Raw genomic sequence first — 26,934 nt, 5'->3', positions numbered from 1 at the left:
ACTGACTCTATAAAAATGACTGTTTTCTAACGAAGATATCATTAATTGGATTGAGTTGGCAAAGTTTAAGTGCCTTGTCATATTTTGATCGCTATGCAGTGCTAGTGCTTATTGATTTTATAGAACAGCCTGTAGATAAATGTAATGATTAATTTCATTTGGTTTACAAGAACAGAAAACTCCTATGCAGAACTGGACACGCTGTTTTATTTTTTATAACCGCCCGTCCCTCGGCAGGAGCGTGGGTCTAACCGTGAAGCTATGCCAGGTGGCCTGGTCTTCCCTGGTTTCACAGTATCACAGTATCACAGTATGTTTGGGATTGGAAGGGACCTCAAAGGATCATCTAGTCCAATCCCCCTGCTGGAGCAGGAACGCCTAGGTGAGGTCGCACAGGAACATGTCCAGGTGGGTTTTGAATGTCTCCAGGGAAGGAGACTCCACAACCTCCCTGGGCAGCCTGTTCCAGTGCTCTGTTACCCTCACTGAGAAGAAGTTTTTTCTCAAATTTAAGCGGAACCTCTTGTGTTCCAGCTTGATCCCATTACCCCTTGTCCTATCATTGTTGGCCACCGAGAAGAGCCTGGCTCCATCCTCATGGCACTCACCCTTTATATATTTATAAACATTAATAAGGTCACCCCTCAGTCTCCTCTTCTCCAAACTAAAGAGCCCCAGCTCCCTCAGCCTTTCTTCATAAGGGAGGTGCTCCACTCCCTTAATCATCTTCGTTGCCCTGTGCTGGACCCTCTCCAGCAGTTCCCTGTCCTGTTTCTTATTTACTCAGAAAAAATTCCATTTTCTTCCCAAACCCACGGGTTTTTTTCCTCTCTTTCATTCCAAGGGCTTTGGAGACACTAATTTTTAATCTTTATTTTTGGGTGGGGTGGGTGTTTCTTGCTGAAAAAAAGGGAATGGTCGTTGTTTTCTATGTGTGTGTTTGCAAAGCTGTCAGCCTCAGGTCTGAAACCCAAGCCCAGCTTGTGGAGCCACTTCTAGTACTTGCTGTGTACTTGTACTTGGGGATGGAGAAGTTGGCTCCAGGTCCCCAATGCAGAGCCCTGGGTGTCCTCAGGGGCCCTGCACGCCCCCCAGCTCTGCCTCAACACCCCCGTCCCCATGGCAGCGGGGTCTCTCCCAGAGGGAGGCGCAGAGGAGCATCACTGCCAGGGCTGCCCCACATCCCCAAATCCAGACCCAGGGGGATGGCCAGGTTGGCTGCTGGGGGTCTGGCTGTCCCCCAGACGGGGACAAGCCAGGGATGTCATCCTCCCCACACACCACAACAGGGGTCTGCTCAGTGCAGAGCCCAGGAGCTGGTTTTCCCAAGGTTTCGGGGCTATTTTTAGCCCTTGCTACAGCACTTGGTGCACATGGCTGCCTCTGAATTATTTGGTTTCTTAATTGGAGGAGTTGATGTAAAATCAGAGTGAGGGAAAAGGAAATACCAGCAGCCTCCCTGGGGACAATCCACCCAGCCTGGGGTGACAGTCGTGCTCGCTGTGAACTGTCTTGGCACGTTTTTGTACCAGCAACACGAGGAATTAAAAGGATTTCAGGCCGTAATTTTTGTTTAGGTCTGGTATTTTCCTTCCTTGCTGTTCTAATTGTATTCTTGCACCCACTGCTGGCAAAGGTGGAAAACTGCATTTCTTGATCCTGTCGATCATTCTTTCCATTTGCACAAGGAGCTGAGAGCTTCTGACAATTAAGCTCCAAGCCTACAGGTTATCTGCAAGGTACTTGAATTTAAATCAAAGTTTTGATTTTTATGTTTGCCCTCAGAATGGATCAGTATTGAATTCCCAGCCTACAAGGTGTTTAACTGCCAGAGCAGAAATCTTCGAGTAGCTTAAGCTGACCAGAAATTAAGACAGGAAAGTTGCTTTATATGATCTGGATGGTAACTGCTAAAATCATATCCCAATAAGTACCTGTGTACCTCATTCCTCTGACTCAGCACTCTCTTCTCCTGCAAACACAGATGCTCACTTCTGTGTGATCTCAGGGAATCATGTGTGCCAGGCGTGTTTGAGTAGCTACCTAAAATAAAACATCCGGATGGATACTGGAACAAATAAGAGCTCGCCGAGGGTGCTCAAACGAGGCCACCAAACTAAAACTAACTAAAATCAAGTGTCTGAGGGGACAGCTGACAGGATCACCAGTTCTCCATGTCACTGCTGTGATGTTACATCCTAAATCACAGGGCTGGGAGGAAAACAACACCCAGGATTAAGCTAAAATCCACTCTCCCAATGCAAGCCTGAGCACCATGTCCCAGCACACGTCACAACCGCCGTGGCATTGTCCCTGCTCCAGCGGTGCCCCGGCTTGGGGTGTTGAGGCTCACCTGAGCCCCTTGGCTCCCCGCTGGCTGCCCCTTGGCAAGGTGCTGTCCTGCCCAGCCCCATGGGTGGCTCCCAGGAGCGACTTTTGCCCTGGCCCTTTGGTCCTGGAGCACTGTTGGCCAAGCTCAGGGTGGCCCTGGTGGGTGTGGGGTTGGCGTATGAGGATGATGGTGGCAATCGCCAAGTGAGAGGTGTCCCTGCTTTGCTTGCTCTGCCTGGTAATAGCTCTGTGCTGCTGGGAAAGCCACTGCTGCCAGCCTGCAACTGCCACGCCAGCCAAGCAAAGATGAGCAGAACCAGGAGCAGCACAGCACTGTCCAGGCGCAGGCACAGGGTGAGCCTTCCCCCAGGGCCTGAGGGACGCCAGCCCTTGCAGAGGGCTCCATTTAAATTATTATTGAAACAGTGTGGGTATCATGTGCAGTGTTTGCCTCTCACATGAACCATGCCAGGCTGGAGGGTGCAGCTCAGCGCCAGGCTTTGTCCCCTGCCAGCACCCTGCCAGCCATGGCCATGCTCCCCAGTTCTTCTCGCACTGGTGGCTGCCCTGGTGCCCAGCCACTTGAAATGTCCTGAATAACTGGGTTGTCAGGAAAATCATGAAGTCCCACTTGGCCTGGGGCTCAGCACCACTCGGCTGGGCCCCAGCTGTGCGCTCAGGGCTGCTGGTGGCACTGGAGCGGGGCCGGGCGGGCAGAGGCTCTTGCCAGGAGCAAGGATGAGGAGCAAGTGCCCCGACAAAGTGGTCTGTCCCTGTGCTCTGCCCTGGTCGCACCTTGTCTCCAAAGCTGCCTCCAAACATGTCTGTTAAGCTGCAGGGGTGAATACTGTGGCTGGCACTCATGCGATTACTGTGCTCCTTGATCTAAAAATATTTTTTTTTTGCTCTTGAGATACATTGCAAAAAAATGTCAATTTTAAGGGCTTTTCACAACAGGGAAACAGTTCCTGGCGAGCTGTAATTCAGTTCCCGCTGCAAGGGGGACGGGGAGCGGTGCCCGAGGCACTCACAGGTGAGCTGGAAGGGGAGGAGGGAGCTCAGCTGTGCCAAAGGCAGCGGCTTCGGCAGCAGCACTGGATGGAAACCAACCACAGATATTTATAAATCACTGTGTTTTACAGGCAAATTACTTATCCCTAGAGCAGAGAAAACAAAGTACCCAGGAGCAGAAGACAATCTGACTTTTGGGAGGTTATCATGGTTTCATCCCAAAACATCTGCCAGCCCCAGTGTCAGCGCAAGGCAACAAACACATGGCACGAATCCGGGAGTATAAAAGATGTGTCATTGCAAGGAGGAGTAGGAGGAAAATAAAGCAAGTTGACAGCTCACATCCTGTGCCATAATCCTAGAAATCGTTAATATTTACAAAATTAACAACTAATATAACCGATGACAATCTCACTCCTCCTGGTTGTCATGAGGATATTAACAGTTACCACCTGCTCCAAACTGGAAATGTTGCCCGTCTCCAGAGCTCCTTCTGCTCAGTACACATGGGGACGGCACAGGCTCGCCGCCCGGCTTCCACACCGGCACCGAGCCGGGAGCCAGCGCGGGGCACCCACACATTGCTGGGATGGAAACGCCTCCTGACCGCACTCTGCTCTCCGCGAGGGAGCCGGGGCTCTGGCAGAGCAGGACCATGGCCTCTCCCTCTCCCCGGCTCCTCCAGGAGCCCAGCACCCAGCCCCACGCACCTCCCCGGAGGAGGAGGATGGGGAGGATACGGGGTGCGGAGGGAGGAGAGGCGAGCGCTGCGCTGGCTCAGATCGTACCTCTGAACGAGCTGCCCAATGGAAAGCCCAAGGTGCTGGCGTGATTGCCAGCTGTAGGGCTGGCAGCTAATTGATGAACAGATGCCACAGTGTCATTTCCTTAATAGGAAAGACCTGGCTAAAACCAAAATAAAGATGCTTGAATACTAGTGAGTCCATGGGAAATATATTGCCAGACTAACAATCACAAAAGGGTGAAACTTTAGAATCACAGCATTGTTGCCCACTTTTTTTTTTAACTGTTATCTGTCCATCAGGAGGACTACAGGACACAACACAGGGTTAACAGACACTGTAAGTACAAGAAAACTGTGGATGGTGCCTGCACATGTGGGATTGCTGGCTTTATTTTGCCCTATCTTTAGCAAGGAGCATTAATTCCCCAGGCCACTCTTTGCACAGGCACAGCATATTGGCCTTACAGTAGTTTTTAAAAGTTTTCTTCATCAAGGTGCACTGTATGCAAAAAAACTGCCAAACTCTTTCCAGTTCACTGTATGCAAAATCAAAACAGAGAATTGCCTGCATTGTTGTTTTCAAAGAGCTCCCAGGTGCTGGAAAGCTCTAAAAAGCAAATTTCCTTCTCACAGGAATAATTTTCTCCCCTTCAAGTGGCAAGTTGTTGGCTGTATGAGAGGCTGGCCTGAGGAGGCACCCTGAACGAGTGACCGTGAATGAGTGGATGGCAAAAAAAGTCATTTCCAATGCACCCTGACATCAGGGATCTCGTTGTCAACCAGGGCAGTGAAACAATATTGACCAGAGGAGCTGCCTATACAGAGCTCCATGCTCCAGGTGGCACAATAAAATTCCTCAGGCCAGAACCCAAGGGCACACTGGAAGGGACTTCAGTTTTATGGATCCTCTGGAGAAATGACCAGGGGAAACATCAGAGGCACCATGACGAGCTGTGATGCTCATTATTTGGTTCCTTGCAGTAGGACACAGCAATTCCTTTCCTTCAAGTACAGTGGGGAAATAAATGTGACCCAATAAAATGAAACAAGTTGCTTTTAAATATTAAAAAAGCAATGACTCTAGAGAACAGATACAGGAATTCAGCAAACTCACATTAAAATTGTTGTATAGTTTGCTCTAAAAAGCCGGTACCTTTTTAAAAACACCGAAACATTAGCATGTTACATCCCAGATGGTTTGCTCTGCTTCCCCATGTCTTTTATTCTGCCATGAGCCTCTGAAGAGCACTCCTTTCCCCCCCATTTTGTTTTCTGTTTGTAAAGCTTTATACATTTCGGTTTTTCATTGTCTGCTCAGATCATTATCTTATTTTTTTCATTTTTCTTTTCAATAAACTTCTTTTTTTTCCTCATCTGCCACCATCTTCAGTATAATACTTTTCCCTTTAGGATTTCTTTTATCCTTCTCATCTTTACGCCTTTCACTTACTCTTCCCCAGACCCTTCATTTTTGCTTTTGCTTGTCAAAACTGTGTTTCTTCCTCCTTCATGGGGGAAGAAGTGGGAAGGTTGGGTGGATTTTTTTGCTATGGAGACCCACGAATGCTCCAATCCATACTTCGAAACCCTGCAGAGGAGAGCTTGCACGAGTCTTTCAACACTTTCAAAATCTGCAACAGCAGTTAATGGAAGTCTGACTAATGCTTGAAAATCAGCAGCTTATTTTAAAGTGGTGCTGCACCTTCCCACCAACAACATTATCGGGCCTTCCCCAACAAGCTTTTATTTCTCCACGAGAGACTCCATGCTTTGAAACCCTTGTAGCCCTGTAGCACCTTCTGTCTTTCTAAACCCCAAGACACAGAGCAGGTGATGGACGCAGCCTCAGACGCCACCCAGACGCCTTCAGCTCTGGCTGGACTTCTGTTCAACTCAAAGGAGCCACATTGCTCCCCTGCCCCTAGAAACCCGTGTCCAGGTGCACCAGGGAGATTGCCGAAGAGCTGCAAAGCCAGTTTATCTGGAAGTGAGTGTACAGCAGACATCTTGCAGCCTGAACGCAGGGTCTGGCCATGGCTGGGGGCATCGGTCAGGAGAGCAGTGGCTCATCCCCGTGGCTGCTGCCCCCCCGAGGGCTGGGTGGTGACAGTGCCACGAGAGGAACCGGGGAAAGGATCTAGGGCCTCTTCACATCTTCCCGATAGACGTGCCCATGCTATTTATTTTATTCCAAAAGGAATTTGCAATAGAAGTTTGGGGATCTTCTGACATTTCACTGACATTTCTTCAGGGCTTTTTGTAGCACGATTATTACTGCATTAGGTGCCCTCACGTGTTAATGCCCACGCTTGATTTAATTGTGGGCATCCCAGCCAGGGGCCAGTTTTTCCTGTGAATTCTTAGCATGCACCCAACCTAGTGCCTCCATGGGCCTGTTTCAGTTGGACCTGTTCCCCACAACAGATCACTTACGAGGTCTGGAAAATCCTCTGCAGAGCTTGCAATGGCAAGAATTGACTGTTCCTGACAAGTCTACCATTTTTACTCTTTTCCATCTGCTTACCAAGACTGCCTCATTCTTCTGAAGTACCAAAGACCACTTAAAATGTGTCCTAAACTTGATGCCAACTTCCAAGCCCTGCTTGCCAATTCTGTTGCAAAATATATGTCAATACATTTATTCTCAGACTAAGGCAACCATGTATTATTTAAATGCTGGGTAAGGGTAATCCTAAATGTGATCAAGAGGCTGGTGCTGATAACAGTCTTCAGACACAAAATGGCTTTTGTAGAGAGTATAATTTCTAGCATGAGATATTTAAAACCTTTCCTCTCTCACTGAACACAACAGGTCTGTTTTGCCAGCCTGGGCACGTTTCCTGGCGCGCAGTCCGGACGGCAGCCAAAACTCGGCAATGGGTTGCCCAGGTACAAAATCCATGAAATATGCAACCAAGAGCAGGAGGGTCCTGACACGAGCGATCTGGGTATGAATACCTGTTCTTGTTCCTTGAGTTTCCTGGTTAGCTTTTGCTCTGGTAACAATAAAACGGTTAGGAAATCACTGTCTGTAGATTTTAGGTTTTTCTTCCCCACTGCTAAGACCTGAAGCTATTTGAGATGTTAAACAATTTGTGGCTTCTGAGCTTGGCTGTGGTGCTGGCTTTGTACAGATAAATATAGAACCTGTGGCATTTTCAAAACCCATTTGGAACAGCTCTTCAATACAAGCACTTTCAACAGAGATTAAATACACTATTTGGGTTTTCTGCCTCAAAAAAAAAAAAAAAAAAGTCACTTAAAAATTGGCAGAAATACCATTTTCTTCAAATGAGAAAGTTCTCTTTCCCCAAACGGAGGTTGGCAATTGGCAGCTTTTCACAAAGACAAATTTTTTTCTTTCCTCTCTCCCTTCCCCTACTCCTTGATTTCAAAATAACCTTCAAGGCAAAAAAGCAGGACATAGCAATGTAAAAAAGAAATAGAAACTGATGAAAATTTTTCACTCCTTGAACAGAATGTTTAACATTTTAACAAATTTGTATCAGAGAAAATGCTATCACATTCCTACACAAGAAATTAACACATTGCAGGACACTGGACATATACATTCCTCAAGGAATTAGCTCTCCAGAAATCCTACTGAAGAAACTGAAACACAATACAAATAAAGACCTTTATTAAAATCACTTGGAATATTATATGAAATTTAATATCGTATAATATAGGTGCAAACCCCCTGATATTAACAGGATGTGATACATGTGAATAAGAGGACATTAATATACATATAAATATAAAAGCTAAAATGTGTTTGACAGTGATATATTAAATGGCTACACAAATGTGACCATAATCAGGAGAATATGTAATTCTGTATTCCTCAAACAGTGTCTTCTAAAGCAGTATACATAGTAAAATGCTTTTACCTCTAGTGTCTGCCTTTTATGAATAAGAGGAGACGTGTAGGAATATTATAGGCACATGCAAAAGCAATGTAAAAGATATAAAAACAGAGGCAGGAGCCAGGGCCTTATTTATTCTTGGCTGCCAGAGGCTTACGGCTGATCTTCTTTGACTTGTCATTGTTCTTCTTTGGAGGTTCAGGATTCGCCTGCATGTGTCTGCCATAAAGACTGCAAGGAAATAAGATAAAGAATATTTGTGATACAACCATTTAACACAAGCTTTTACTCTGCAGCATGTTAAACAATGCATCTAGTTCTAGAAATAAAAAAAGGAAGGTCATTATATTTATTTTGTCTCAAACTCAACACTGACTTTTCTATTAGAGCTCACGGTGCAGTCCATAATATTAGGTTTTTCATGACTAATCAGAGAGTAACATGGGGAAGAGCAGGCCTTTGGAGCAGTGAATGAGCAATCAGTTTTGCCTTCAGAAACTAGCAACCTTTAATTCTGCAGTTATGGGATTAAGGCTCGGAAGGCTGCAAGGAAGTGTATTCAAGTTGACAATGACAAAAATTGGGTTGAACTGGAGAGATAGAGTGCCCACTTAGAGCGAAGTGAGCATCATCCCTAACCAGAAAACCCAAGGGCTTGATAATGTGACAGAGAGCAATGGTGTCACCGCCGCCTTTGCTGCTCACACATGATTGATAGCACTGGGACAGCCACCAACACATCAATGCCACATTAGTAAGTGCCACTGATTAAATGTTGACAAAGTATCCTACAATTAAGACGGCTAGCGTTCACAGCAAAGCTAAATAGACTATATGGCTGAGAGGATCTTGCTAAATATCACATAGTAATTAATAGATAATTTATGAGTATTCCTGATTAAACTAAATTAAAAACCTACCCAAAATAAACACAGCTCAAACTTGTCTTATTAACATAAAGTGCTTTTTGAAGACATACTTTGCGGACATGTCAGTGTATCTAGAAGGGAACAGAGACAAGGTATGTTTCTGCCCATTCGGCTGTATAAACACGGCAATGTCGACACCAACACTGAAAACCTGCTGACAGGTCCTCCCGCTGACGCTTTAGCCCCACGCTGGTAAGTGTCCATCCCAGTCCCATATGAGGCTGTTGTCAGTCACGCTGAACACAACCTTCTACCACCTGATAGGGATTCTGCTAGCAAAGAAGATCACAGCACCAGTTCCCACAACAGCCTTCCTTGTGTCACCGCGCCTCCACCTTTTGGTGGACTTTGTCACGAAACAGGACGGATCCAGGGGCTTGGGACTGAGAAACTCCGTGTTTTTCTAGAATTGCCTTTTGATGTGTCAAAATTGGGATGGGCAGCTGTCATCGCTGGTGCCACAGAACCCAGGTCCTGCGTTTTCCAGTGTCTGGTGCAGGCAGAAAGCTGCCCCGGCCCCTCACATGCTCCCCCCCACTGCAGTCTGTGTGTGCAGCCTGTGTGTCTGTCCAGCCCTCGCTGCAAACCAGGAGCAGGTACCAATCATTTGCTTGGTCATGCTGGGACAGACTCAGTTACTCATGAGACGCTGTTGCTCGCTCAGAAAGCATGACCTGCTATACAGTTCTGTGGTGGACATCAGCCTGAGTGAGTACCTTGCAGATAAAGCGACTCTTCACTTACAGCGACCTCTTAGTTCGCAGGCTAAGCCAGATTTCAGCAGAAGACTGGCCCTCCTTCTACAGGGCCTGGTGGACTATGCAGTCAACCATATGCAAGAGACACTGAACGAGGATCCAAACTCTTGAATTACCGTGCTGTAAGGCATGGCTATGGGGGGGCTGTTTATGTCAGATACAGAGAGGTTTTAGCTAAGACATATACAAGTCAGGAGATTAAAACCTACGACCTGGTCTGAGATTTATTTCGCTGCATGTTGAGGATACTTCAAGGCTGGGGTTCCCGGACTGCAGAACAGGACTAGAGTTTCTCCTAGGGTGGGCTGGAGAGGCAGCTCTCGCTTCTACCTCCTCAGCAGCTCTAGTTTTACATCACCCCACTAAACAGGCTGCTGTCAAGGTGTGCTGTACCCAAAACAGCCTTACTCAAGGAAAATACAATTGTAAATGATGACATTACTTCACCTTACTGAAATTTTATGTGTGCCATCACCTGCTATCAACAAGGGATCAGATGCCATTTCCTGACGTACGCAGAGAGCCCTGACCCTCTGTGATAACTGCCTGCTGACTATTAGCTACACAACATGTATTTTTCTTTTCATAAGAGATACAGCCCCAACAGCACAAGTCTGTATTTTATCCAAGTACACAGTATGCATACTAATCAAACATCCACCTTAAAAACTGTCCTGTTTTAGAAGGCTTTAAGTGAGTTGAGGGAGGGAAGTAGGGAAGGAAATGTTTTGGTATCAGGAAATACTATCACAGTGGAAGAGCACAGAAGTATTTCAGCTGTCATTCAAGGAGGCTGTCCCATCAGAGACCTATCCAGGGTAGAAGAAGTCAGGGGACAAGCAGCATCTTATTCCCAATGACATGCAGTGTAGCATTTGAACTGCCACCAGCAACAATTTCATAACTCTGAGAAGTTCGCAACAGAGAAGTGGAAACACATGCTCAAATCTGCAAACACCAAGAGTTAGTTAAATACTAAATTAACATCCAAGATGTTTTTTGACTCTAGAGAAATGATGCTATGTTGGAGTAGAATGGGAGGTTTCTCATATAATAAGAAAGTCCCCAATTGGGACTTTAAGCACTGAATTAAAAGAGAATCCACTGATCCACTGTATCTGACCACAAAAACACTTTGTGTATGGGAACTGAAGTCCCCTGTCACTGTCCTGTCTGTCACCCCCTGCTGCCCCACAGCTTCTTTGCCCTGTTAGTGCCAACCCACAGGCTGGTTTAAACTCTGCTTTTTTGCTTTGGAAACTTTATATGAATTTCCCTCTTGGATGACACTTTTGGCATTCATTCTGCTTCTCCTTTCCTGGTTTCTAAGTGCAAATGTTCAAGTCTGTGGACTGGCAGAGCTCAGATTAGTGAGCTTTTTCTGAAGTAAAAGGGTGTGGTGGGAATTCTACTGACTACATAGATGCTTTTGAAGTGCAGAAACTGAATATTGACAATTTAGAATGAACTTCAGAGTTCTGGTAAAGTCTACTTGGGCAATGCCTTTTGACTGCAAAATGAGGTCCAGTGGCCACTGCATGCATTACGCAGTAAAAATCCCAAGTGACCTGTAAGTATTTCTGGTATCAGTTTTCCTTTGATATTTGCTCTTTATGATATTCAGTGTTGTTGGTATTCTAGCAACTCCCCCTGCCCCATGCAAGTACCATGTCAGTAGTAGCAGATGTGCCTAAGTTGCAGAGATCTGCAGCACTTCTACATTCCTTTTACTTTTTCTCATGTCCAACCACTTCTACCGGCATGTGCATCAAAACTTCATCCTGGAAATTAATTTTGGGGTTTGAAATAAGCAAATCAAATATATCTACTTAAGTTTCTCTGGCAAAATTCCAAAGAAGTTTCAGCTTCATGTTACTATCTCAGCTGAAGAGAAATGCTTTACAATCTACCATACTAGTCTGCTATGCAAAGAGCAAGGATCAGACATATTTAGATTATAGATGCCTTCACAGACAGGGACTCTCTCTTGTGTTTGTACACATCAAATATGAGGAGACATATGGTGTCACAACAACATTTAAATACAATAATGACTGTGATAATGCCTGTGGGACAGAATTTGCCTTCTGTTACACTAGGGAAAAGAGAATTCACAATATTCAATGAGCAAGCAACTATCTGAATGACACAAAAACCTACTAAAAAAACCCTATAAGCCTTTGGCTGTAGTAGATGTGGAGTCCTTAATGATTTCGATAGCTACTAGATAGATCCAGTCACAGAAACCATAGCTTGCACATCACCGTCTGTCAGCCAAGCTGCAGCAACTCACTGTGTACGTGCTCTTCCTCTGGCATCGCTGTAAAGTCCAATGTCTTCGGCAGAGACACCGACACACCGTCCCCGCAGGCCGAGGGCAGCTTCGGCCACACAGCCAGCTGGTTATGGGGCTCAGCTGATGGACGGTGACACACTCGGAGGCAGCACCTTGTCATACCTGCTTGCACGACCAGGCCCTCAGTGAAGGCAGATGGTCCCCACAAACAGATATAGGAATACTAAGGCAGACCGTGGCCCCTGTTTCAAGGCAGATTTGTGCAATAAATGCTGGTAAAACATTCTTGGCAGGACCTTCACAGCTGACATTTTGGAATGTCACCTGCTCGTGGGGCTGGTAGGGCTTTGAGCAGGACACCACACACAGCCCACAGCCTCAGCTGAAGAATAAAATACGGAGCGCAAATAAATATTTCAGATGTTTGCGGTCTGCAGCAAACTCGTTATTATAAACACAGTTCACAAACGGCTGAACCTTTGTAGACTTAGCAGCTACAGTATTGCGTGCAGCCTTCTCATTATGTTAAGTGAAATGGGAGATTAAATGCAAGACTGAAAATGCAGAAAGCCCTCAGATAGAGACTTCCAGTTGTTTGCTTTCTTTCTATATATTTTGAAAAGCAAGTATCTCTCATGAACATAAATGTTTCTTTGTATGCAAATATAAACATAAACAAAACCTCCCTGCATTCTCTGTCTGCCCCACTGGAAGTAACAAATGAGTGCACTATGGCTGCTGCAGCAAACTAACAATATCAAGTGAGAAAGACGCTCATTAAACTTCATCATTCTGTCTACTTTAATGATGCTTTTACTTAATAAAAATTCCCCAAGTAGTTGCAAGGATATTAGGCAAGGTCTTTGGTTATGTATCAGGGGTCTAAGCTGTCACTAGCAAGCATGCAGTTCAGGAGCGGCATTCCCAAGAGGAAAGAGTGAATACAGCTTTCTTGTAATAAATTCAGAGAGAATCAATAACCACAGCCATCCACATTAGTTAAGCATTTAAGAAAGTAGGTGATCCTTCTAAATTAAACTACAAATTGCTAAATGTTGCAATTTACAACATAAGCTCAGGCATGGAACCTTGTAACTTGAAAGCATACAGTTTTGCTACCAAAATCTCTGAATTCAAGAAAGAACTTTAGTTAAAATTCATAAAGTTCAAAAGAGCCATTTTCAAAAATCACTTTCAGCACAATTGCCTCCAATTTGTCTCTCTTGTACAACACAACACTCACCAGCCGAAGGCTACACAGTCCCAGAGAAGAAAAGAGTGAACTTGTGTAAACTAGTGAAATACAGCGTCTGATACACCCATTAGTTTTATTGAGTTTAAGCATTTTGAAAGAGGATTTCCAAAATTAGCCTTTAGAAATACATTGCTCTCACTTTACGTCTGTAATAGATGTGCAAGGTGAGTGTGCAGAATATGCACAGCTGAATACAATCCTGGAGAGATACCATCTTCAGGTATGTACTGTAACCTGAGAAATGACAGTGAAACATTCCAGTGCTGCTCACTTTTCCAAAAGCTCGAGCCCACGCTCAGGCAGGTATTTAATGCTCAGACGCAGCTTCAAATGTGGATATTTACAGTGACCTAAACGTGACATTCCCCCACCTCAGCTGCTGAAGCAGGAGAGGGGAGAGGCTGAATCAGTGGGGATCTCACTGGAGACCCAAAGCTGAAAGAAGCGTTTGCAGGACTGACACGTGCTGACTGGCCTGTTCTAGTTACAGTTCTCAAGCACCTACTGCAAGACGCTTTTGCCCTGGCAGCTTTTGTGTAGCTTATCACTGTTCCTGGTATTCCCTCTGAGCAACTGAGACTGGGCTTTCCTCCCTTGGGAGCTGCTAAAACATCACCTCCTCAAACCACATCTTCTCCCAGGAAGGGGACAAGTACTGGGGTTTAATTTGCCAGCAATGTACCAGTGAGATAAAATAGGGAGAGGTCAAAATTACTTGCAAGTATCATATTATTTTGGTAGTTTACAAATAATTTGGTTTTATTCTCTGTAGCATAAATCAGATTATTTAAATTAAGAGGAACATTGCATGTGAAATGAATATCTGGTTTCCTTGCACACTCAGATGGCAAGCTGCAGTTCTAGGATTCTTTATAAGGAAGAACAGACAAGAGTGACTCATTTTATTCAGCTAATTTTTTGCCCCTTGTTTGAGAGCGCTCTGAGAGCAGATGGCAGCAGTGTCAGAGATGTTCATCATCTGAAGCTCTCTGCAAGCATCTTCAAAAACCTCAGTTTTGGGCTGTCACCTCTGCGTACCAGCTCACTCCTCGGGCTCTGGAGTGGAGGCAGCACTGGCTGGATGAAGGGGGCAGGGGCTGATAGAGCCTCAGGGCTACTAAACCTGCAGTGCTTAATGTGGTGTAAAGCTGTTCTGGTATTTTCAGGTCTGTAACAGTTTGTCTGCCTCTATTGCCCACTCACACTATGTTTAATACTTCAGGCTGCCCCAAATCATCACCCTCCACAGCCCATCCTCAAGACGCTCCAAAGCGTAACAAACAACCTGTGATATTTTCCATTGCCTATACCTGCTCCAATCACCTTTATTACCCAAAGTTCCTGCAGTTTGCGCTTGCATCATCCTCCCTAATTCTTCCAAGTCCTGCACTTGGCCTTTCAGAGGGACTTTCTGCATCACCAGAAATCTCTTACCTTCTCAAGCGTTTTCTGGGGTCTTTGGCCCCAGAGGCACTCCACAGGGGAACTCATCACCTTCTCCCTGCTGGGTCTATCTCTTTTTTTGTAGCTACTTTCGTTTTCCGGACCCCACATCTGATAAGCAGGAGAGGATTCAGTACAGGTGGACAGTTAGGTATCCAAGCTCATGCTGTGGTCAGTGAAGATCTGGCTAATGAAGCCAGTGGAGCAGAGAGTTTTTTAGGTGACCAAATATAAGCATCTGCTGTGAGATGCCTCATTGCTATACACTGTTACTGATTTCCACTGACTACAGGGGACAGTGTGCAGCTAGCTGACACACAGACACTCACATTTAGATAATTTAAAATGCTAGATGAAGTCCACCCAGAGCAACCATTCCCTCTCTGTTCCACTTTGCATGTTCTCACAAGCTGTTAGCTACCTAACATTATAGGCTACACTAGAGTCACAAACAGCCTTGCATTAACTTACTGTGAATTCCTGCCTAAAAACCACTCCAACTATCAATAAGAAAAAAAAAAACAACTGTCCTGGAGCTCACTGTCTCAGCAACTGTGTAGAACGCACATCCTTCAAACTAAGCCCATTCATCCTGCATATCTCCCACTGGTCACTTCACTCCATTCGCCATACGGGTCCCTTCTGTCAGATCCCTCAACCTTATTCCCTCCCCTTTACATTTGCAGTACCATACACCTGAAGAAGAGAAAGGCTCAACCTCTACGCACCGTCTTTCCCACCCTCTTTCTTTACAGGTTGCTGTCAGAGGTGGACACTGACCAGATGGACCTCTGGTCCGATCTCAGGAGCTCCCTGTGGTGCTCCTCACAATAGCATCACCAGTCCTGCTGTGACAACTCAGCAGCCCAAATGCAGCAGCTGTAAAGGGAACACAGTCCAGTCAGACGTAAAAGGGGACACCTCAGGGGAGATCTGAGCTGAGATTAATTACGATTTACAAACACCTGATCTCCTACAGGGTTGGCAATTCCTGGGTAATTTTAATTCTGCCAGACATGTCCACTCTTAAACTGGTTAATATAATCACTGTTTCTTTGAACTCACCATCTTATGTGTTAAGGAGAACTAATTTATGTTTTTCAAAAAGGAATTCCAAGTAGGTGTTAGGTATTTCTTTAATTAATAGACAGTAACAAAAACCTTTTCCTTACATTCTCTGAGGCTAGCAGCCTTTTGAAGCAAGTACTTTAAATGAGAGGCTTGTTAGGGGAGCACAGCTGGAAGCTCATAGAAACCTAGCAAAAAAGAAAGGTCTTTTTTAAAGGAAAATGTACAGGCCAAAACTGGCTAATGACATTGCATACCCAACTGGAAAGACCTTACAAGAAATGTGGCTTTTGGTAGGGAGGGTTTTGAAAGCACATGGAACACCAGCATGTGCTTTCTGAAAGTCAGACCTGTCTAACCCCAGGGAGCCCAGCACTGAAAATCTCAGCTGTGACACCAAGCCAGAGAGACACAGAAGGACCTCCATGGAACTGTCATGAGGGTGGAAAGGAGAGGATGTGCTTATGCTTATTTCTTTAAAAACAGAGACAAACACGAATTAAGATTTCATCTACAGAATCTGTCATGCTGATTAAACAACCCTCAGCCAGACCAACATAATGAGTCAGCAGCTGGAGAGGAGCAGGGAGAGAATAATTTGTTTCTGCACCTGGACAGCCGTACCATACTATCTCAGTTATGAAGAATTTCCCACCTGGGACTCACATCTTCAAGCATGTCCATGAGGGCTGATCTCCCTCCTCACACTCCATTTCAAATGGACTGTTGTCTCAGGCTACATAGCAGACTAGTCCCTGGATCCACCCCATGCATGGATAAACTTTGTAGGTCAGAACCTGAAGCCCTCACAACTCAGAATTCCCAGACTGCAGTGGAATACTTTTTTGGTTTTCTTTTCACAGATCAAGTGGTGCTCTCCCACATACATATGACCAGGAAAAATAATTTAGTGCCAGATATGGACATCAGCTGCAAACCCTGAGAGCTGAGGTATCCACCAGAACAAATTACATCCTCCATATAATAAATGAAAAGGAACTAAGAGCCCCAGAATCTGCATGAGCAGGATTAGCTTCTCTGGCAGAAGCCAGCACATGTGGGTGCAGAGAAAAATGCCCCAGTGAGAAGTAAAAGGACTAGTGAAATGAGAAAGAAGTGTGTCCTGTTTACTGAAGTCACCTGTATCAGCACCACCCTTGTCTTTATGCATTTGTACTTCCATGAGCATGCAGCAGATAAGTCAACAGTTTGCTCCATTTCACTGAACCCTGTTGTTGGGACCATATTCAGGGCCACCCGCCTGCTCTCAAACTCATTTCCGACACGCAGAGAACACAATTCAGAAACATCCTGGCATGCAGCACAGTCACCTTCCTGGAGCCAGCCAAACACAGCCTTCTTCATTCTTATGCTATTTGAGTCTTGTTGTCCACATGGAGTCCTTTGGGCTTAAGTAAACCAGTGCCCATTTTCCTTTTTTGAGGGCTACACTAAAGGGATTGTTGCTCAGATAAATCTCCTTAGATCATCTTTATCACTGATTTACTACATGCATTTTGCTGTGCACCTAATTAACATAAAAAAAAAAAAAAGGAAACAGAGAGTAAAAATAGCTAAGTGCAAGCCAAGGAACATTCTTTAAGTTATTCTACATCTGGCAGGACCAAGAGAAGGAAAGGAAGGAATCAAGGTAGATGGTGGAGACAAGTATAGGAAAATAGAAAGAGGATCAGGTGGGGAATAAATTAGGCCAATAGTGCGCAGGCATGCGGCCGGTGAGCACATTTGTCTGGCAAAGCCCTGCGCCAAACCACGTCCACTTTGTCCTCCCTAAACCCTGTTTCTCACCGTTTTTGGTGTGTGCTCTCTGTTCTGACAGCATGCCTCATGCCTGCATGACCCATCAGCAAAGTTCAAGCCAGAACAGGTGGTCAGTAGGATGGAACAAGTGCTGGAGATACTGAGAGTGTGGGGCCAGCTCCCAGGACGGCTGAGGGGCTGGAGGCTGGCGAGACTAGATCTGGGTTCCTGATACCTGAGACATCAAGATTTGGGAGCCAGGTACCAGAGGGATCCTTGACATAGGGTTTTCCCTGATCACTGATCCCTAGAAATGCTGTCCTCTCTGCGTTTATGTGGCCATCTGTCCTCCCATCATGCTAAGCTGTTCATGGCTGGCCATGTGCATATACAGGTTCGGAATCTGTGGTTAGCCTTGCTGCTGCAGGACAAGGGAACAGGGATATGGAGCACTGCCACCAGTGGAGGAACCTCCTGGCTCCTCTAGCCCAATGGATTTAGCTGCTCAAAAGCATTACTGGGAAAAAGTAAGAGATGAGGAAACTCACATCACCTTTTTGACACACAGAACCACATTAGAAGCACTACACATCACAGACAATCCAATTTCATGCAGTCCCTGAGTTGGCTTTGTTTGACACGTGTTGGTCATACTTTCCAGAAAGGCTGTTCCAGGGGAACCTTCTTGGGTTGAATTTTTGAACATGCATAACAGGTCAATGTAAATATTAAATTTTGCCATCCTCCTCATGAAATCTCTTTCCAGTTCCCAAATACAGCCCTTTCAACAGTCCCCTGGCCACTGTTGGCATAAACATGCCAATGTCAATCTTCCAGACACTCTGATGAATTGTGCTCAGACAGGTCCACTTATGTGCAAAGGAGCAAGGAGATTCAAAGCCAATTTCAAAATCATTGTCACCATTCTTGATAAAATGCTGAAATTTTGAAAGTCAGAGATCAAGTACTTCATTATGGAAGCAAAAAATACCAATACAATGTTTTTCCAGTTATATCCATCTACTGAAGAAGACCAAAGATGGTCACACAAACACCGTGTAATAAAATTACTCAGACTATTCACCCCATTTTCCAGATAGTTTTGAACACAGCATCACACCATTAATATCTGTCAAACAATTACTGGGTTTTAAGCAGATCTTTGGCATTTTTCCATGGCTTTTACTGTGCCAACAAAGCTTTTCCAGAATCTTTTCAGGAGGGACCTGTGTTATGTGGCAGCCAATAATCTTTATGGTAACACTGCAATGAAAATGTCGCGTACTGTAATGAGCAGAGATCATAAGTTAAGCCCCCAGCTACCTTTCTATTATTTTTCATTACAGTCTTTCTGGGTTTGTTATGCTTCAAGAGTACTCAGGGAATTACACCGAACTAGGCTTACTGGTCAGCTCTTCATTACTCAGACCACACTGAAACTGTGCAATCAGCAAACTGAACCAGCTCCTGAGATATCACAAGACACTAACATTTGTTTGAATATTTTAGCCTGTCCTCTTTCTTAAAGCTCTGTTCTATAAACCAAACTTGCCTACAGTTGGAGAAGGTTCCGTAACAACAGGAAAATCACATAACATTTTTTCATGTCATTAAAACTTTGAGCGAAGGGTTTGGAAACAAACTGTGATATGCTCCTGTTTCCTTGGCAGCAGTATTTTTCCTAGACTGGTGTTCCATAGGGCACGATGAGTTGGGTAGACAAAAAGTCTCACTTGCTTTGTGAATCCTTGTCCCCGATCCATTGCAGATTTTTATATTGGCTTCTTTCCCTCTTGCAAAGGCAGAAGCTGACCACCCCTTTGGAAATGAGCAGTTATAGTCACATCAGTAACTTCAGATGTCACCCAGTCCACACGACTTCCCAAGTTGCTTTCAGTGTCATTCAAGGCCCACGGTGTGAACTACACAGAGCCTTTTGAAAGCCTTTCTTCTCCCCTGATGTTCATTATGATGAAATGCCAGCATAGTGTCAGCCTGATTTTGATTTCAACAAAATCAATACCAGTTTTGCGTCTGATTTCAGTGGGTCCAAGGGTTGGCCTTTAATGTCACGCAATCTATTCCTGACAACTGAAAATCCACTAGTGCACACCATGCAGCACGGGCTATCCCACGAGACAGTCTCATCATAGTCTTCTTTGAAATCACCTACATTTCTTATTTTAGCACCCTCCTGAATAGAGTGACTTGGGATGTGCAAAGACCCCTAGATTACTTAAGAATTACAATAGAGGTTTCAAAATAATTTGTTTTGTAATTAGCGTTAGCAACTGAGGCATATCTTGGAAACTGTGCATAAATAAACACAGCTTTAGAATATCAATCAAACAGCACATTCTTTGTTATTTAAATCATCTACAGACGCCCATTATTATCCATGCAAGCAAGCAGGGAAACTGTACCTGTAACAGAGCTCACAAGCCCCAAACTATACAGCAACACCTGAACAACATCCAGGCTGGCTATGAACACTGGAGTGAAAATTATGTCTTCTCATCAAGTGCTAGTAATAGCTAAGGGCCAATGAGTCACTCTGTAAACTTCTTAATGCAAGCATTAACCAAAATAGTTTTACAAGGACAGTGGGATTATGCATACCGACATGATGTGGTTTTGCTGAACATCTTTTTGCCGTAGGTAGGCAGCACTCATCCTATATTGTTGGTGCTTACGTACGCTCATGAGTTAGAAGAACAAATATGGAACTTTGATTTAAAAGGACATGAAATAGTTTACTCGATCATCAGACATTTGCATAAGGCACCCACGGGAGCCTTCAAGAGTGATGCAAAATAAACCAGTGGTTTGACCTCCTCCTGTGCAAGAGGAAAAAGCTCGTGGAGTCAAATCCAATTGCACTGAATCAGTCTAAGTGATGTGGTAGCAACAAAGGCAGAGGGGTGCAACAACGGGGAGCCAAACCCCAAGCTGCAGTCTTGGAGGATAAACTATGGCACATCTACTCTGCATCTTCTTCAAAACATGTTGGAAAGCACATTGCAGGGAGGGCAAATGTGGTCCTTGGACTACTGTCCTTACTTTCTGGTTCCTCTAACACACAGGTTACTAACATGTGTGCCAAATCCCAGCCTGTGCACGCAAGGCAGCAAATAGGCACCCCCTCTCCTGTGAATCTGTCCTAGGATTCCCCAAGCTTGTGGCACGGAGTGTTTTTTTGAGGAATGCCAGTGCAGGAGTGGGAAAAGCAAAGGGGCTAAAGATTTGTCAACAGCTCTGTCATAGAGAAAGCACTTCATCAGCCTGTCAATTGCATGGTGTCAAGGAGATACATTTATTGACAGCTCACTGCCAATTGATCCAACATCTATATAAAGCTCTTCTTATGCAATGAGCTTGCTGACATGATCACGAGATCTATAGAGAACTAATAGCTGTACTAAGCCGCAAATTGCTCTAATTTCTAAATGAAATGAAACCAGAAGTGGTAAAATCCCACCAACTTCTCAGCAACTAGACCATATTCACTGCTTACAGTACAACTTTTAAAAATGAGATTAATTTTTTATATACTTCATAGGTAGGGTATGAACTCAGGTGAATAAAAGCCCTTATAACAAAACACCATTTTTCAGTTCTATGGCCACCCCATAATCATATGGGATTACTTTTGAAATACAGGGAGTCCGCATTTTCTACTCCCTCATTTTAGCATGTAAGTACCCAGGGATGTTCCATTGTGTATGCCAGCCAACTACTCCATGTGCTCCGGTCCCTCAGCCTCTCATCGTGTTAGGATAATGCTGCGAGTGGCTGATTGATCCTGCAGTGACTTTAGCAGCTGGCAGTCACTTCACAGAGCCAGCAGCACTCCCGCAGCGCACATGCTCCTAACCCTTGCTTGCTTTGCTTTGTACTACCTGCTTTATCACTTCATGATAAGGCAGCGTCAAAGACAGCAGGAGTAACCTATTCTGGCATCTCCATCTGGCACTATATATCAGACTTGTGCTGCTCTGGTGGATCAGTTTCAGATCCCTGTTGGCAGATCAAAGGCAGCAATAATAACCACAAATCAATCCCTCTTTAAGGCCTAAAACATCTTCTCCCTCACATAGGAGGTCTCATTTCTTCACCACCCAGAGCCCTTATAAATACCAGCTTTGCCTAGACACAACAGTTGTATGCAGACACTCAGGCCCTGGAGAATTTGGCACAGCAGTTTTGGTTGCTTTCTCCTATTCACTGACAAACAAAATGAGCAGTACAGAGGGGCTCACGGAGATCAAACACTTGAGTCCCCAAAAGTCAGAAAGCTGCTTGGTGCCAAACTGAGGGCATACAGAGAAGATGGCTTGCTTCCCTCAGTCTCATTGCAGGTAATATATTTTCCAGCATTATATTTTGACCGGAGCAGCCAGCTACCACCAGTGCACTGCTCAGTGCCCTAAGCCAACCAACTGGTGTTTGCAGAGCACGTGTTCAGACACAGAACAGACCCATCCCCAGATGAGCAACTGCACTGTGGACAAGTTGCTTTCAAACTGTGTTTCCAGACAGTTTACTACTTACTTAGCACATGCTCTAGAAAACAGGATTCAGAAGAAAGGGGCTTCTTGAGGTTATGGCTGCTCCCATACAGGGGGAACATCTGGTCCCTTTTGCAATGACCGTGCTTGCATTCTTGAGATCATGCTTGAATTCTTGATGCTCACGGTTAGGTCTTAGCTAAAGGCAGCAGGAGTTAAAATATGACTCAAAGGCTAGGTGTCAGCTCTCTGCCTGGCTCTGCTTTACTGTCAACATGAGATTTTTACTGCAAGAGAAGTAGCTTCTGTTTGTTCCTTCTCCATAACACTTTCACAGCGACAAAGCTGTATTTACCATGATGTAGCTAGGCAGTTCCCTAGGATTCAACTCACCAAGAGATACTGTGGCTAAAAAACAAAATAAAAATCTGTACCTTGGATTTTAAAGAATAGCTGTTATGCTGTAAAAGATATACCTGCATGGACAGCAAAGACAAACTCTTTATCTTCTATTTCTTTAAGTCCTTTAGTCTTGTAACTTGCAGTTTGAACTACGTCTCGGAAGAGACTGCAACACCAGCTAAAATAGCAACAATTCAACATTCCTACATTCTTCCTAAAATGAAACACAGAGATAAATCGTGAAAACGATAGCTTCTTAAAGATCTTCTGAAATTCTTAAGAAAAAGAAAAAGTATCAATTAAGGGCAAACAGCCATAAATCCTCTGGTGCCAATACTGCATACTATCATAGTCTGCAAAGGCCAGAAAGACTTTTATTTTTGTGTTACCACATAAGGGCCAGAAGGACATTTTGTCCTAAAATTCTTTTGAATACAAATGTAAAGTATTTTGATTCTGATTTTTTCAGTATTCAATCAAGATACAGTTCCACTTGCCTGACTGTTTATCACTGATAATTTTTTACTATACACATAAAAGTAGAACATTGTCTCAACATATGGAAAATGTGGATAGTACATATTGCTCATAGCTGCACATAATTTCAAGAACTGTAACTGTACTATTTCTAGATAATTTTAAACTATGACAAAGATGTGTGCTATTGACGAAAAATGGCAAGCCTATAAAAAGCTATGTGTTTGAGTCAATAAGTATAAAGAGAATATTTTTTTATCATAGTATGTTTCCTTTACATGCTAGCGTAAGTAGAAAGTCATAAAGATTAACCAAAGATGAAGAAAAAAGACCACCCTCTTATTTCCCCCTCCTGCTACTGAGCTTAGAAAAATATCCTAAAAAGAAAAAAAAATTACAATAGCAGCTTCTAAGACAGTTTAATAAAGCTTGGGGAAGGCCTTAGTGTTGAATTTACCTTCCCAGTAGTACCTAAAGCAGAGCTACTAAAGCACCACAATAAAGTTTATGAACTTGTCTGTACTGCTGCATAATTTATCTTTGAGAAATGACACCACGGCAAACAACTGCCCTCTATGAATCTCTCTGGGGCTTCAGTCCACTGCAGTTTTTATCACAGCAAATAAACTGGATCAAGATTGGACTCCAAACTGAAATGTATGCCACATATTTTTTATTAATGAAAAATACTTAATTAAAAAGTTAAACACTACTATACTCACATGTTTTCTTATCCTCTAAGTCAGCTTCGCAACTAAACTGTTTGAGATACTCTACACTGAAAATCAAAAGAAACAAACCCCAGAATCACTCATATTTCTTTCTATTTGAGAAACCTTCCCTTTTCTATTAGTTTCCTGCCTAATGAAAAACAAATATATCCCTTCATAAAAACAAACAAACTAAGCCCTAAGCCCTAACAAAATCACACTGCAAATTCAAAATAGACTTAATCAAAACCCAGCAATCAAAGCTAAAGGTACACCGACTAGACTTCTTCACCTGGTGTAGTGTTCAGGGCATCCTTTGCTCAGAACACCTGCCAGCACTAGAGTTACACTGCTCTAGAAAATGTTTACTTTCAGGGCACATGCCTTCTGTCAGGTCAGCAAGTCAACAGGACTTCGCAGTTGTTTGGTCACCAGATTTTATGTGATGGAGGCATGGCAAACTCTAGCCAGGGGAAAAAGAGAAAGAAAACAAATCCATCAAATTTTGTAATGAAAAAAAACTCGCACAAATTGGATGGTATGAATCAGAAGGCGTAACTACACAGAGGGTCATGGACACACGTTGTGGAGAAAACCTTGTCACTCAGAGCCCACGGAAGCTCACGCAAAGCTGGCATAGAGTGGCGAGGAACCAGCAGAGTGGAAGGGAGAGCCGCAGAGCAGGGCCCAGCCGGGATCTCCTGCCCAAAGGCATTAGATCCGCCTGTAGAACTCCTTTGTAAGAAAACCGGCAGATATTCAGTGTAGCCTGGGAAAAACAACTGCACTGTGGGACTGATGACCTGCGAGTATAGTAGGGTAGTTTTCATCCCTGGATGTTATGATTGTTGGCCAAGTGGTATTTCTTCATTTGTTTGTCTATTACAAGATAATTTCAGGACACCGGATTATTTGACAAATTCCAACATTTCAGGGTATGTTCTAGTCAATGGCAATGTCATATTGATTTTGGTGAAAACAAGAAAATGAAAGGCAAAAGGTACATATAAACACAGGCCTTGTAATTGACATCTTGCAATTGGTTAGCAGGTGGAGCTGTTACAGCCACCCAAATTTGTGGGGAACTGCCTATAGATCAAAGAGCCAGTGGATGGTTGACCATCTTCACCAACACTAATGATCTCCCCCTTTCCTCCATATCCTTGCAGCACTGGCTCCCAGTACAGTTTAGAAATGCTGACACCCAGAACAAATTGCCTCAGGGAAAGAAAAAAGAGCAAGCTAGGGAACGGATGTAAGAAAGGAAGAAAGAGCTATGAGGACAGGAGAGGGATGAAGAGACACAGAAAGCTTCATTTATGGAAAAGCAGCTGACTTCTGCATGGGAAAAAGAGGACAACACCAGTATATTGCAAGAAACACACAGGCAACTCTCACTTTGGTGAGGAAAGGGAGCATGGAGTGAATAAAGGAATAGATGAATGTTCAGACCACGTGAATCTAGGGAGCCATTATGGCAAAGAACAGAAGGACATGGGGCATCCTTGACTGATGTAAGGAGCATATCCCTCAAATGCTGTGCAAGTTCTCCTTAGTCTTTCACCAAGACCAAGCACATTCAGCATGAGCACAGACTGCAGCAGACCCTTTCCCGTTTAAACATACATGGTGCTTGTCACCTCTTCACATCCATCTTTTGGTCATATTGGCTCAGTTAATTAAAAAATAAAAGTTGCAAAAGGGAAGTATTAACATACCCAATGCCAAGGACATTAATTTTAAAAACTCTATTTACTTTGTATCAGAGCGGTCATATATCTTGATCTTGAGCAGTTCTTAGCCTTGTCTAGATTCTGATTCTATGCTATAGAGACAAACTCTGCCCTGACTTTCCTTCCTGCCCATGATTCATTCACTCGACATCTTTAGTACTGCACCCACTTGATGGGCTTCATGTATTTAGTAAGACAATAATTATTATTTAAGCAAAAATGAGTGTTTTAGTGAAAATCCTGCATACTGACTTACTGTGAAGTACAGACACAAGACAGCTCAAACTACCTCCTTGAAGAGAGAAGTCACCTGGCTCCAAACGCAACACTTGGCCTTGTGCTTTGTGACAAATTCACAGCTCCATGGACAGCGTGGGTGGGTCCCCACTCTCGAGGGATCAGCACTAGGTGCAGTGAGCTGCCTACAAGTACCACAGAGCATCTGGCTTTGAATATCCACGTTATGTCCTAACTGCACAGCTGCAAGACTCTAGGGAAGAAACTCATACAGGCACCTCACCTTCCAAATCTGCTCCCCAACACAAACCAATCACAGATATCAACTCTGCATTTTCCCCAATTCAAGAAAAAAAAAATTACAGAGAGCACAAAACGACCACTGAAGCAAAAGGAAGAGGTCAGCCCATGGCTATTCTTCATAGTATTTTTTAATTTGCCAATAGTGCCAGGCAGCCAGTGTGGGACAGCCCCTGCAGCCTCCGGGGTGTGAGGGTGCTGTTCTCCTGGCACGGAGCACCTGGGAATTCTCTCCATCGCAGTCTCTGTTAGAACTTAACCAAATATTTTTCAAGACCAGGAAAAGAAGTAGAAGCAACTGCCCTGCTAGGAAATGTGCCAATCGATAACATGGGAATAACTTGTATATGTGAACAAAGTGTGGGTTTATTTCCAGACCAAGGGCAGCACGTCCCCATCAGTTCCAGTCAGGACTGCAGTTGCTCACTAGGAGATGACGGGTGACCTTGGTGCCTTCAGACCACATTACTGCCCAATGGGACTCTCAGGCAGATGTCACATGCTAAGTTATCATTTCTGAGGCCCCAACTGATATTCTTTTCAAAGCTGCTCTGTTCCCCACTTTCTCAGTACCTATGGCAATACCCAGCATCCTGCAAACAGCACCATCCACCTTGGCGCTCACTCTTCACTCATTCATCAGAGCTGTTTTATCGCCTCTTTTCTCTGTGTAACTTTTCTAAAACCCGAGTTTTTCTCCCTGCTGATGTCTCCAGACCTTTGGCAAAACTCCACTGCCCCGTTCTGCACACCCATAGCTGCCCCAAATACAGTCCCAAGACCAAACACAGAGCACATTGTGTATCTCCAAGCAGACTGGAGGCAAACTGAGGACCTTCTCTTAACACTCCTGGTTCTTGTGAGCACCTTTTCCTTTTAAAAGCTGTCCCTGCTCAGTAAAGGCATTGAAGATCATCTGTAGAGACTCAAAAAACACCAGAGTGAGGCAAGTAGAAAACAGCAGGGCTTTCCTTTGATCTAGATTTTTTTCCAGGATATATCTTCCTTACTTGCTATTTTTGTTAATGATTCCTATTTGTTATTATTCCTCACATTACACCCATTCTGTATTTATGTGAATTCTGGCCTGGGAGAAACAACAAG

General features: G+C 44.2%; 1 protein-coding gene across 5 annotated transcripts in view; it reads right to left on the bottom strand.

The window, feature by feature from the left end:
* Nucleotides 1-7,705: 7,705 nt before the first annotated feature.
* The window catches only part of RSU1 (Ras suppressor protein 1), a 104,945-nt gene continuing 85,716 nt past the window's right edge, over nt 7,706-26,934 (bottom strand). For all 5 annotated transcript variants that reach the window (XR_010469992.1, XR_010469993.1, XM_065050911.1 and 2 more), the window contains one exon: nt 7,706-8,184. Coding sequence is in view for 3 of the 5 variants with exons in the window: in XM_065050911.1 (XP_064906983.1) it covers nt 8,082-8,184 (103 nt within the window). In the remaining 2 variants the exon portion in view is untranslated. The remainder of the gene's footprint in view (nt 8,185-26,934) is intronic.

The sequence above is a fragment of the Columba livia genome, chromosome 2, assembly GCF_036013475.1.
Source record: "Columba livia isolate bColLiv1 breed racing homer chromosome 2, bColLiv1.pat.W.v2, whole genome shotgun sequence".
NCBI lineage: Eukaryota > Metazoa > Chordata > Aves > Columbiformes > Columbidae > Columba > Columba livia.
Note: the sequence above shows the minus strand (reverse complement) of the source record. Positions and strands in the feature narration are given on the sequence as shown.